General features: G+C 45.3%; 1 protein-coding gene across 2 annotated transcripts; it reads right to left on the bottom strand.

Annotated features, from left to right (window-relative positions):
- Positions 1–1,805: 1,805 nt before the first annotated feature.
- On the bottom strand, positions 1,806–13,536 carry mfsd12a (major facilitator superfamily domain containing 12a). 2 transcript variants are annotated; one of them, XM_087850601.1, is made up of 12 exons: positions 13,410–13,536; positions 12,836–13,244; positions 12,293–12,412; positions 6,267–6,477; positions 5,846–5,969; positions 4,755–4,946; positions 4,518–4,610; positions 4,336–4,428; positions 2,874–3,044; positions 2,702–2,796; positions 2,142–2,272; positions 1,806–2,056 (listed from the first exon to the last, which is right to left on the bottom strand). In XM_087850601.1, exons 2-12 carry the CDS (start codon positions 12,981–12,983, stop codon positions 2,013–2,015), a joined length of 1,422 nt encoding a protein of 473 aa, XP_087706727.1. In that variant the 5' UTR covers positions 12,984–13,244; positions 13,410–13,536; the 3' UTR covers positions 1,806–2,012. The 2 variants fall into 2 exon arrangements, with proteins under 2 accessions (XP_087706727.1, XP_087706728.1); XM_087850602.1 differs by lacking the exon at positions 13,410–13,536 and having other exon boundaries at positions 12,836–13,392.
- Positions 13,537–14,287: the final 751 nt, after the last annotated feature.

Genomic DNA, 14,287 nt, shown 5'->3' with positions numbered 1-14,287 from the left:
ATGGCAGCACTGCATGTACAAGGATGCCAGCTGCCGTTAAACCCCGAAGAAGAAGAAGCTGTGTCCCAGAATTCATAGCGCAGCCCAGCTCAGTTTCCAACAATGGCGGCAGCTAGTTAGTTTTAATATTACTCTTATTATTCTTTCTGGGTCACAAAATAAACGTTTAACATATTTTCAGGCGAGAATGTAGCTGTGTAAACCTCAAATATCTGCTCAGTTTATCAAGACACCACATATTTTCAAAAGCGCTCCGACGTTTTCGGAGACGTCTGTTACCCACTAGCTCGATAGCTAGCCGGGGGCTAGGCTCACTAGAGCCGTGAGAACACCGGACTCCCGGCAAATCGTTTTCAAACCCACCGCCGTCTTTCGCTACTCAGGTTAAACATGATATATAAGTCACTTAGATAACTTAAAAATGTTATTGTTTGGCTTTTTTTTAGTATTTTATTTGTTCCTGAGTAAATCGGTTTGGCTGAGATTAAAGTTATAGTTTTTACACAGCTGAATAAACGTCAAGCAGACAGCTGATTATCAGAAGTGTGAGATACTGAGAATTTACTCCGGTGTCCTGTTATATTTTAGATAGCAAGGAGTTTATTAAACTTCACCGAAACAATCTGCAGATTTCATTAAAATTTAATAAACTATCATCTTGTCTTTATTTTTGGTTAGCACATACCTTAAACACTTAAAGCTGTAAGCTAATGATAGTTATATAAGAGCAGATGCTCAGATCTAAACCTCCAGGCCTGGAGCCGAACACTCCTGAGTTATACAATAAGCTGTTATGGTCGATGGGTCACAGCTTTAACTGGCTGTAATTAGAAGCAGCTGTTTCATACTGTATGAATATTATAATCTGCTTTTGTTCGGGGACAGAAGTCAACTGTTCACAGCTGAGAAGAAGAACGTACCAGAGAAATGACGTTTAATAAAGGATTTATCACACAGGTAGAAGAAAGTAAAAAGGTGCTGCTGATCATTACAAAGCTCTGGTCCAACACCATGTTCCCTCAATGCTCACATCACATCACAGATTAGAGCTTTTGATCCCTTTGAAGCGTTTAAATATCAGACACAGCTGCTCATCAACTCTTAATTACAAACGTGTGATTCGTCTTCCATTTGATTCCAGTTTACATAACATTTGATGACAAAGTCCAGCACAAACAGGAACAAGCTGGTGAAGCTCAGCAGGAACTTCCTCTGAGGCGTCGCTGAGCGAGTCCAGTCAAACGTCTTCGAGGTAAACGCTTGTGTTAGTGTCGTCTGTGCAGCATCCTCACCATCAGCCTGCACGCTGCAGACGGCCTTCCTGTGTCCAATGGTAGCTTATCAGTTTATGGGGGGGGGGATAGTGGAATGACCCTTTTAAGATTTTACTGCTGAGGACACTGAATGTCATTCACGTTCACATCCTCGGTTCCCTTTGTCATCCAGGACATTAATGCGACGTGCAGCCAGCCCTGCTCTCCTGCACCGTGCACGTGTGAAACAACATGTTTGACGTCTGTCTAACAACTGTTTTCTCATCATTTTCCAAACTCTGTAGTGGCTTCATTCACATTTAGGGAGTTTCAGGCTGACCCCGTGTAGTAAAAGTGCTGCAGAGCCGGATTCACGTGCACAGTGAAAATCATGGGGGGGCAGAGGTGTACTCAAAAATCATTACAAAATAGCTTATTGTGTGATTCATTTCTTTAAAGCTGTGCAGGTGCAGCTGTGCAGGTGCAGCTGTGCAGGTGCAGCTGTGCAGGTGCAGCTGTGCAGGTGCAGCTGTGCAGGTGCAGCTGTGCAGGTGTTTGCTGGCCTGCAGGCCGACGTCAGCCTGGACTTTAGATCGTTTGTTGGAAAATGAAGACAAAACAAGGTTATGAAAGGATGCAGATCTCAGTTTAAGAACAAAGCTTCTTGGTGTCAGCAGCGAGTCAGGAAGTCCCACAGGATTCCCGCCGTTTCCCTGAAAAAGTTCCCCGTGGCGAGATGATGATGTGGGAGGAGCCCTGTCAGTTGATTCCATTTACTTCACTGGAGATGATTGGCAGAGCACCTGCAAACACACACAGTGACGAGGTGAAGACGCACATGCAACGTGTGTGTGTGTGTGTGTGTGTGAGAGAGAGAGAGAGACTTACGCCCTCTGATCTTGATTGGCCAGATGAGGATGGAGCAAAGCGCCAAAGCTGCGACGATGGAAACGCCTCCTGTTACAATGACCATGATGTAATGGTAGAACCACACACAGGCAGGACAGCACACCACAGTGCTGACACACGCACACACACACACACACACACACACACACACACACACACACACACACACACAGAAGAGTTTACTGTCAGGATGGGTTCTTTTAAACACACACGTCCTAACAGCAGTCACCGGACGTGTGCACATGTAACTGTTTGAAAATAAACAGGTTTGAAATGTTTACGGTTTGTTTTTCACCAGAACAGGGAAGTAACCAAGTCTTACTACAAACTGACACTGATCACATCTGCTGAAGAGTTTCAGTTAACTGACACCAGTTTTTAATTTTGCTTTAATTAACAATAAAAACAATGATTCTCAGACTGTCACAGAGACACAGAGGTGCAGCGTTCACACTCAGGTACCAGGATGGAGGACACACACTCTCTGCCAGATTCTAATGTGTGTGTGTGTGTGTGTGTGTGTGTGTGTGTGGACTAACTGGCAGGGATGCAGGGCCTGAATGATCATCACTGCCAGTCCATTGGCCAGCTTGTCAGTGAAACTCATGGCTCCGTACACGAACGCTCCGCTTTGCTGCAAAAAGACGAACAAATTCGCTCAAACAACAGGATCCCTTCGTCCTCCGTCTCGCCCTTTCACACACGTCTTACCGTCTGATCTGCAATGAGCTCCGCAGTCATGGCGAGCGATATGACCAGGATGGTGGCGGACCCGGCCCCCAGCAGCACGGCCGCCCCGTATACCTGCTGACCCATGCTGATGTCCAGCAGCACCCAATACGAGAACGCCATGATCAGCAGCAGGCCCACGAAGTATGTAAGCTGGACCAATCAGAGGACAGAAGACACATGACAGTGACCCACTTCTGCCTTTTTGATGATGCAGATACAGAAGCAATCACATCCTGTTACTGAGTAATGAAGTATTGTTACCAGGGCTGCCACGATTAGTCGAATAGTCACGATTACGTCGACTATCAAAATCGTCGACGACTGATTTAATAGTCGACGCGTCGTTTGAAGCTTTGTAAGATCCCAAAAGACGCAGGAATAAGTAGTAGGATTTAAGAGTGTAATAACGGACTGAAACAGAAGATGGCAGCACTGCATGTACAAGGATGCCAGCTGCCGTTAAACCCCGAAGAAGAAGAAGTAGCTCTGTCCCAGAATTCATAGCGCAGCCCAGCTCAGTTTCCAACAATGGCGGCAGCTAGTTAGTTTTAATATTACTCTTATTATTCTTTCTGGGTCACAAAATAAACGTTTAGCATATTTTCAGGCGAGAATGTAGCTGTGTAAACCTCAAATATCTGCTCAGTTTATCAAGACACCACATATTTTCAAAAGCGCTCCGACGTTTTCGGAGACGTCTGTTAGCCACTAGCTCGATAGCTAGCCGGGGGCTAGGCTAACTAGAGCCGTGAGAACACCGGACTCCCGGCTAATCGTTTTCAAACCCACCGCCGTCTTTCGCTACTCAGGTTAAACATGATATATAAGTCACTTAGATAACTTAAAAATGTTATTGTTTGGCTTTTTTAGTATTTTATTTGTTCCTGAGTAAATCGGTTTGGCTGAGATTAAAGTTATAGTTTTTACACAGCTGAATAAACGTCAAGCAGACAGCTGATTATCAGAAGTGTGAGATGCTCGAGAATTTACTCCGGTGTCCTGTTATATTTTAGAGAGCAAGGAGTTTATTAAACTTCACCAAAACAATCTGCAGATTTCATTAAAATGTAATAAACTATCATCTTGTCTTTATTTTTAGTTAGCACATACCTTAAACACTTAAAGCTGTAAGCTAATGATAGTTATATAAGAGCAGATGCTGCTGGTGCAATAAGCTGTACGTTTTACGTCCAATGGATGATGATCTGATTAGTCGACTATCAAAATAATCGTTTGTGGCAGCTCTAGTTGTTACTGTGAACACAGCACAGGCTCCACCTTCCCCATTTCTGTGGTGCAGTAGTGTCAGTGTGACTGAAAAGAACAAATATGACGTTTTGTTCTAATAAAAACATTTGTTTTCTAAAACTACAGAGAGGAGAGCAGCGAGTCCCTCAGAGCCCCTCGTGCTGCTCTCAGAAACCTGGCCTGCTTTACTTACACATTTCCCAATGAGTTTGCTGACAGGCTTCATGATGAAGGAGGACAGGAAGCCGCTCACGTACATCACCAGTGGGATGGTAGCTATGAACTTCTGTTGGAGGAAAAAACAAGCAGAAGAAGAAGATGAGCGCGTGACGACAACCCAACGTGTTACGGGTGAACTGGAAGATTTCCCGTCACCTTTGGCAGCCCCAGAGTGTTGATGAGATACATGGAGATGTACGTCTGAGACAGGTTGACGATCAGCCTGGTGGACATGTAGAGTACGGCCACCTGCAGAGACACAGCGAGCAGGTCTGCTGATGCATCTACGATATCAAAATCCTGACGCCCGCCCAGCCTCTGAAGCTGTTCCTGTCTCATTCTGAAGAGGTTCGGGTGGAGGCGTCAGTGCTTAAGTCATTCAAAGCTCCATACCTGGTAGAAAGAAGGCTGTCGCAGCCAGCATTTCCACTGCAGGAGAGACGAGAAGGTGTTGGAGCGCGGCAGCAGTGGCCTCCGCTCGCCCTCTGCCTCCGACTCCTCGCTTGCTCCATTGTTCTCTTTTGTTCCCACGTGGAAAACGACGGAGAAGACGACGCCGATCCCCAAAACAATTAGTGACAGATTCTGTAATTACACACAGCGTGGCACACCTCATCATCGCTGCTACAAACACGCTCCCGCTGCCCTGAGATAACCAGAGGACACAGTGGGCAGAGTTATCAAACCCTGGGATCACATTTTAGGGACCTTTCTGTCCCACCTGTCAGCCCGGCAGCTTCTGCTGTGGCCGGCGAGCTTCGTCTCCCCTCTTTAAAAAGCTACACAGTAAATATCATCCAGACGCAGCCGAGGCCGCCATCTTTATATGCTGAGTGCAAAAGTATCATTGATGACTTTCATGTCACCATATAAATACAAAAAAGAAAAGTACACATCTTTGCTGTCACACTGTTACTTCCTGTTCCTGTGTGCAAATGAAGGTAATTAGGTTCAAGAAGGCTTTCGTCTATAACAGAGGGAAACCTGGACAATCAACTCAAAGCTTCTTAATCGTGTGACTGCATCGAGGAGGCAGCATTCACAGGAAGACAAGTGAATAATGAATCACACCTGAGGGAGCAAATCTTTCCGTCACGGCCCTGCAGAGTGTTTGTGTTTAAAGCTGCCACAGAGAAACCTCACCACTGTCCTGAGCTACTCGTGTATACAGAAAACTGCAGGTGGGAGCACAGCAGGGGGTGTTGGCACCAAGCACAAACATAACATTAACAACAAACACAAGAATCCTGGGTCTGTACTTTCTGCTTGAATAAAAACTAATAGAAACTTGCACCTTTCTGCAAAAACAAGTGTAGTAAGAGACGTTTACAGTCTGGGTTTTTTCCACAGAACAAATCTACATTCACAGAGCCAGAGGCTTTAACTCCAACAGCTCTCAGCCCCACTCTGATGCTGCTACATCAGCCAGAGTCATGCTGCAGAGCCTCAGCTGGGCTTGTCTGAAGCCACACCGTGCTGCTCACCCTGAAGATGATGAGATCTGCTGGTCCCAGTGAATCGGGGTCTTCATCCTCTCCAGCCTGGACGTGAAACAGCAGGTAGGCCACTCCATACACGGTGATGTTGGCTATCACTGTGAACGCGTACCTGCTCCCACACACAAGAGGACACAGAGCACGTTCAACCATCCAGGTAAGGAAACATGAAAAGGGTGATTTGTTCATCTGGATGTTTTCAGTGGGAGAAACGTTTCACCATCATCAGCTGACTGCAGCTTTCACCCTTATAAACAGGACATAATGACTGAAACCAGCTGACTGAACGCTGTGAGGTCACTTCCTGGATCAGTTTCTGCCACTGAAATCATCCAGATGAACAGCATCAGCCTTTGGGATGTGCATCTTTAGATTCTCGTCATGTAAAGCATGCGTGTACTAACCATACCTGTACGCGGTGAGCTCTACTTTAGCGTGCTCACAGGTGACCAGCTCTGGGATGAGGGACAGGTGAGAGATCTGCGTGGCGGCCCAGCCGAACTGGAAGATGATGATGAATGGGACGAAGTAGATTAAACTGGCCCACTGAGGGGTGAGGAAGCTGCAGCCCACACACTGGTTAAAGATGAAGGCGAAGGAGAGCACGACGCTCAGTGTTCCTGGATTTAAACACAGAAGCAAAGAGAGGACACAACACGGATCATTTCTCTAGTTTTTAAACAGATCTGTGTATTATTGGTTTTTCATTTACCCCCTTAACGAGTACCAGATGAGCAGAGTCAGAGGAACATCATGAGAACACAGAGCTCTTCACAGCTGACCTCAGTGGCTAACAGGGTTTCACCTCATCTGCCTTCTGCACGCATCAGGACTATTTCAGCAGATGTTGCACAGCAGCTTTGCAACCAGATGACGCCGTCGCCCAACGAGAACTCTGAGGAAACTTTCATACGTTTCAGCACCGCTGCTTTTATTTCTGTGCTTTTGCTCCTGCTTGACAGCTGCTTTGGTAACACAATAGGCAACAATATGCACAAGCCTCAGCCCGTTTTCCTACGGGGCTCTTGTTTGCACTTTTGATGACATTTTGCACAGCGTTAAGTTGTTAAAACGTATCATGTGAACCTGATCAACAAAATCCATCGTAGCTGTTGGAGCACAGTCTTTCCATGTATATGAATATATTAGAGGTGCAACGATACACAAAATTCACGGTTCGGTTCGATACTTTGGTGTCACAGTTTGATATTTTTTCTATACAAAAAAAATGTTCATGCTTTTTTAATTTGTCATTTATTAAAATTATAAATATATATTTTAACTCAAAAGTACAGTTTTTAAATGTAATGTTGCTGAAACAACAAAGTAATAAAAACAAATCTATCTGATGGAGAAATCACTCATCTTTGGAAAAGAGAGTTTATCACAGAGAAATGTCTCTTTCCAAAATAAAAGCTCTACTATACAGTGGGGCAAAAAAGTATTTAGTCAGCCACCGATTGTGCAAGTTCCCCCACTTAAAATGATGACAGAGGTCAGTAATTTGCACCAGAGGTACACTTCAACTGTGAGAGACAGAATGTGAAAAAAAAATCCATGAATTCACATGGTAGGATTTGTAAAGAATTTATTCGTAAATCAGGGTGGAAAATAAGTATTTGGTCACCTCAAACAAGGAAAATCCCTGGCTCTCACAGACCTGTAACGTCTTCTGTAAGAAGCTTTTCTGTCCCCCACTCGTTACCTGTATGAATGGCACCTGTTTGACCTCATCATCTGTATAAAAGACACCTGTCCACAGCCTCAACCAGTCAGACTCCAAACTCCGCCATGGCCAAGACCAAAGAGCTTTCGAAGGACACCAGGAAAAGAATTGTAGACCTGCACCAGACTGGGAAGAGTGAATCTACAATAGGCAAGCAGCTTGGTGTGAAAAAATCAACTGTGGGAGCAATCATCAGAAAATGGAAGACATACAAGACCACTGATAATCTCCCTCGATCTGGGGCTCCACGCAAGATCTCATCCCGTGGGGTCAAAATGATCATGAGGACGGTGAGCAAAGATCCCAGAACCACACGGGGGGACCTGGTGAATGACCTGCAGAGAGCTGGGACCAAAGTAACAAAGGTCACCATCAGTAACACACTACAACGGCAGGGAATCAAATCCCGCAGTGCCAGACGTGTTCCGCTGCTGAAGCCAGTGCATGTCCAGGCCCGTCTGAAGTTTGCCAGAGAGCACATGGATGATACAGCAGAGGATTGGGAGAATGTCATGTGGTCAGATGAAACCAAAGTAGAACTTTTTGGTATAAACTCAACTCGTCGTGTTTGGAGGAAGAAGAATACTGAGTTGCATCCCAAGAACACCATACCTACTGTGAAGCATGGGGGTGGAAACATCATGCTATGGGGCTGTTTTTCTGCCAAGGGGACAGGACGACTGATCCGTGTTAAGGACAGAATGAATGGGGCCAAGTATCGTGAGATTTTGAGCCAAAACCTCCTTCCATCAGTGAGAACTTTGAAGATGAAACGAGGCTGGGTCTTCCAACATGACAATGATCCAAAACACACCGCCCGGGCAACAAAGGAGTGGCTCCGTAAGAAGCATTTGAAAGTCCTGGAGTGGCCTAGCCAGTCTCCAGACCTCAACCCCATAGAAAATCTGTGGCGGGAGTTGAAAGTCCGTGTTGCTCGGCGACAGCCCCAAAACATCACTGCTCTTGAGAAGATCTGCATGGAGGAATGGGCCAAAATACCAGCTACTGTGTGTGCAAACCTGGTAAAGACCTGTAGTAAACGTTTGACCTCTGTTATTGCCAACAAAGGTTATGTTACAAAGTATTGAGTTGTATTTTTGTTATTGACCAAATACTTATTTTCCACCCTGATTTACGAATAAATTCTTTACAAATCCTACCATGTGAATCCATGGATTTTTTTTTCACATTCTGTCTCTCACAGTTGAAGTGTACCTCTGGTGCAAATTACTGACCTCTGTCATCATTTTAAGTGGGGGAACTTGCACAATCGGTGGCTGACTAAATACTTTTTTGCCCCACTGTACGTAGTGATGTGACGTTCTGTATCGAGGCTTCGAAGCTTGTGTCGAGTAATTGAGGGGGCGTTTCTGTGATGCGCGTATCGAGGCTTGCTTCATTTATGGGAGGAGCTGAAAATGATGACGTCCGAAGCCTCGCTGCCCGGCTGTACCACGTGACTGGTTCATGAAGTGGTTCGAACTTTGCCGCGAGCTACGACAGCGACATAAACCCCTCAGACTCCATTCAAAATGTAGGTGTTTGATGGAGAGTTGTGGTTAGTGAGAGTTTGGAGACAGTTTGGAGGTTTATGAGAGTGAGGAGAGAAAGTCAGGAGAGAATGGAGCCAGCTAAGAAGAGGAGGATGTCCTCCCCTGTGTGGGAACATTGTGATTTTATTCCTCTCAACAAGGTATGTAAATTTCTACAGAAGATGTATTTTCATAATACTGATGGTGCAATAAAACTTATGTTAAGCTGTCTTTACTTTTGTACAAGGTGAAGTGTTTGCTATGTGCAGGGAGCTGGGATATAACAACAACACCTCATCCATGCTGAGGCACTACAGAGCTTTGCATGAGAATAAGGGGAACACCGATTGTGGAGCAAGACCAGGTGAGCCATCAAATGCCATGATGATATAGCATGCAGTAATGTTACTAAATGATATAACAATATTATACAACTGTTATAAGTTACATGTGTGATATTTATATTTGTGCTTTGTTTTTATTGTCTTTCCTCAGGAGAACAATCTCAAATAGATGAAGACCTGGTTACCATGGTGATTGAGGGCTCCCAGCCATTTAGCATTGTGGAGGACAAAGGATTTAAAAGATTTGTTAAATCATTAAATCCTAGCTATGTTCTCCCCACTAAAAGGTCATAAAAGCAGTGAAAATTTAGTTTTTACAGAGTAAAATGTGGGCAGGACTGAGGCCTCAGTGTGTAGCTGTCCATACCTCAACGTTACAAAAGCACAGCCACTGTCCGCACCCCAACCACACCTCACAGTAAATGATCATTTCCATTTTAAGCATTTCCAAATGATCATTTTCCATACTGCCAGTATAAATATACACAGTATACTGCTATCACTACAATATAGATGTTTTACACACTCCTTTTGTTGTTGACATTTACAGGCTGTGTGCAAAAGGCCACACTCTTCAAATTCATGCCAACTAATATTTTTATGTCCAGTAGGTGTCCTACTAGAGCAAATGAAGCTTGAAGAAGCTTTGCGCTGGGGTGAACCAATTGGATGAAAAGCTTCAGTGCTTCATGAAGCTTCATCTGCCCATCACTAACTATACACTTCTTCTGGGCTATATTCTCAGCAGCATATTAAACATATCAGGTCCCCATAAGGAGAATCATGTGCTAACGGCTGTCTAAATGACTCGGGTAAAGTTTGTAGCATGCGTGCTTGTTGTTTTTGTCTGCTTCCACTTGTCTTTGCACGAGGATGATGTCGGAGTAAATGTGCAGTCATATTCGTTGTGTTCCCACTAGTGCTGTCAGCGTTAATCTGAAATGACGTTAACGCCACAACATGGCAAATCTCCGTTAACGAGCTACCGCGGATCGCCCCGTGCGTGGGGCTGGACGGCCAACACGTTAACGAGCTAACTGCGCTAACGAGCTAACTGCGCTAACACACTAGTTCCCACCAATGTAATTGAGCATTGCTGGCACATCCAACATACTGTTTTACTTTAGTCCATGACACGCTTACCTTCAGGGTCATACTTCACATGAAAACCAAAATAGTTCCAAACACCAGATCTGAATGAGGGTGGGGGAGGTTCAATTTGCCATGTTGCAACGAGCTTAGCTTCTGTCTCGCTAGCTTGCGCTGCACTCAGTGAATCTGTGTTCGACTACTCCGCCTAGGCTGCACTGTCGAGCGCAGATCCACTGAGCGCTCAACACAGACAGCACCGTCAGAAGAAAAGTTGATAAAATAAATTAAAAATGTTGTATTGTTCATACATATGCGTACCGAACTGAAAGCACTGTATCGAACGGTTCAATATCGATACAAGTATCGTTGCACCCCTAATATATATATATATATATATAATTTATTTATGCACAGCAGAGTTAATCAGTGCAAACCTACCTTCACCTTTTAGTTCATATGGCAGACTTTCCTGGAAAATAGCACGGTAAACCATTAAAGTCATGAGACAGGGCAATATCCACGCACATGTTTGACTTTAGCCCTAAATTTTTATAAGTGCATTTTCTCACCAGCCACTCACATTTAACTGAACCGAGTTGATGTACTGAAAATCCTGGGAGTAATAAACAACTTAACGTCTGTTGTCATCAAACTAAACAATATCCAACTTGAATGAAGATGATTTCATTTTCCAGGGATGTCATATCCAGCAGTGTTTCTGTGTGTTGTGGTGGGATTGAAGCGTTTAAGGCAAACTTTGTCTAAACTGAATGTTTTTGATGTTTGGTCTCCAGCAGCCACCATAGTTGGGATTATGCACTTGAAATGGGAACGGTGGGAACGTCGATCTCTGTCTGACATTAGTCACGAGAGTTTACACACCAACCCTAAAAAGCAGAGCTTTCAGATGTCGCAGTAAATCTGCTCACATCACTGTTTTTCCTGAAAGGCTGATTTGTTTGTTTTGGGCTCAGAAACAATCAGCTGTTATTTCCACTCAGCAAAAACTGAAAAGACTCTGATGGATAAAGATTCAGCTTATCTTCAAAAACATCACTATTTCCCAGTAAGGCTATAACTGCCACTCTGTGCACATGCTGCCTACACAGGCAGCCTCTCACAGTATGTTACCCACGTGTTAGTAACTATGACCAGAGGATCCACAAGGCCCTAAAACAAAACGACGCCCAAAAATAAAAATGAACACATCACTCAAACGTAGGTTAATGAGTCTCGGGGCACATGACTGCAGCGCGCCCTCTGAGAGAATTACACACATTTATGTGACAGTGACGACTCAAACCTGCACTCTGTGCTGACAGCGGTGACCGTATGACATTATTTATAAATATCTCAGTTATTATTCATGCTCAAAGGTTAGCAACAAAGAACTGAGCCTGATCTAATGTGTTCATTTCTAGGATAAACAGTGTTTGACAGGCATGGCTGGTTGGTACCAGAGCTGCAGGTAACTGTTGTGCTGCATTCATGGTGAATGCCAGTCAGGCTTTTAGGAGGAGAAATGTCTGCAGCAGCATCGTGTTCAGGGGTCGTCTCAGTGTTGCCTCTATGGCGCACGGATTTAATGTCATTAACACCAAAGCAGTTGAAACTTAACCTCTGAACACTGTGCCAGACGTTTATCTGACTGACACACATCCATGTGCATATATAGATGTATTTATATATGAGAGACACAGGGCTCTGCTTTTTCCTTTAACTTGTCACGTTGTGTACTTACCAACTAAATGCCACGTCTTCCTCTTGCCGTAGTTTCTACAGCCGGGGCTTCGGTCGGACTCGTAGCCAATAAGAGGCGTACAGATGCCATCGGCTACCTGCCCGACCAGCAAAAGCACACCTGCACCAAAGGAGACATTCACAGTTCTGTGACCTACGGCAACAATCACTGAGGACACACAACAACAGCAAGGACACTTATATCTGTGTGCACCATGCTGAAGCTCACTCTGCTCCTCACTAAACTGTCAGACTGATCCTCACATTTAAATGAGGACGATGTGCAGAGACGAACACAGTGAAACATAGGCGTGGTGGTGACGTCAGAGTGTGAACGTCATCCAGTGATGGCGTCACGAAGACTTCAGAACTGAAACTTTAAAGATGTTAAGCAGCACATGTTACTGGGTGACTTAATGACTCCAGAGAAAGAGAAAGCCTGGCGATGGTCACCACACCTACAGAAGGGTCACCCACACAAACACGACCCGCGACCTGTGGTGCGGCCAGTATCGGCCGCGCTGAGGACCACACACGGACTGACCTGCACTCGTGTTTTGGAATCCCAGCACCGAATGGTAGAAAACCAGCAGATATGTGAACCACATGGAGGCACACAGGTCATTGAGAAAGTGCCCGACCGCGTAGCTGAGCCTCTTCAGCAGAGGAAGAGAACCGTCCGTGTCCGACATCCCGGTGGAGGAGGACCACAGCCCAGTTTACACGAAAGGAGCTCGGCTAGCTTTTTCCACGTCCGGGGGAAGGAGGCTGAATGTCGACAGCCCCGTTTCGGTTCCCTTTTTACGACTGATCTCCTCTATACGGTTTCACCATCCGGTTTAGTAAGAGCAGGTGTCGCAACTCAACCAGCTGGTTAGTCCCTTTACTTCAGGTGCCAGTTTCCTCTTGACATCAGGTGACATGCAGCGATGTGGCCAAGCCGGGAGGAGCGTCTGAGAGGAAGGAAAACCGAAACAGAACCGCATCAGTGGGCGAAGGGGATTTTCACCGCACAGCTCCACTTACATCACACTACAACAGGCAGCGAATGAAAAGTCCTCCCGGGACACGTTACGGTACAAAGATGAAGAAAAGACCGGAAATGTAACGAGACTCACAGCTCCAACACGTAACCGGTGAATACAGAAGCGCAGCTCCTCCGCTCACCTTCAGCTAACCGGCTACAAACCTGCACAAAACACAACCAGATGTAAACAAGAACGCAGACCGGCGAAGATGACGTAGTAGAAACTGTCCAATGGGGAAGCCGCCTCGCTCCTTTCAGCCAATAGCCGGAGCCCGCAGAGTTACCTTGTTCACGTGACAGCAGACTTCAGACCTCGTGATGTTAGCGTTTGATTCAAAGAGCAGAGAGACAGCGCGACGATGTTTAACAGCGCGACGATCAACACGAGTGATTATTTTAAACACACACAGAAGTAAAGCTCGTCTAACGAGGGACGAGGCTTCCAGGAAACTCACACATGGTTGAAACAACCTGCGCATCCAGCAGTTTCTCCGTGAATGCGACGCGGACAAAGTTGTATAACAACACTACTTTTATCCGTCCAAGCCCAAACCCGGACATTTATCTGCGGTTACTTTGAGCAGCTGCAAAAATAACTTCTTATTTTATCAAACTTTAAGAGTTCTGGAAATGTTACCTCCGTCTTTGCTGTCGCAGAAACCCCTGCAGACTGCATCTAAGGATTTCTGAGGGCCCGGTGTCCTGGTGCAAAGACACATTCATTAGGGAAGTTACTGACGTACTAATGTTCATCCATCAGAGCTGCAGGGATACATCAGCTGTTAGTATCAGTGTCAAACACTTCCTCTTCCCTCTGAGCCTGACATTAACTGCTCCGCTGAAGCAGACCAGAAATCCCAGAAGTGTAAATTCAACAACAATGACCCGCTGAGTGGGCTGTAACATTTGCATATGTTAATATGAGCTTAAATTAGAGTTTCCATTAGGCATTATTGGAGGACACCAGGG

This window comes from Neolamprologus brichardi, chromosome 14 (genome assembly GCF_056152115.1).
Source record: "Neolamprologus brichardi isolate AB-2024 chromosome 14, ASM5615211v1, whole genome shotgun sequence".
In the NCBI taxonomy this organism is placed as follows: Eukaryota; Metazoa; Chordata; class Actinopteri; order Cichliformes; family Cichlidae; genus Neolamprologus; species Neolamprologus brichardi.
This window is presented reverse-complemented; position numbering and strand designations above follow the sequence as displayed.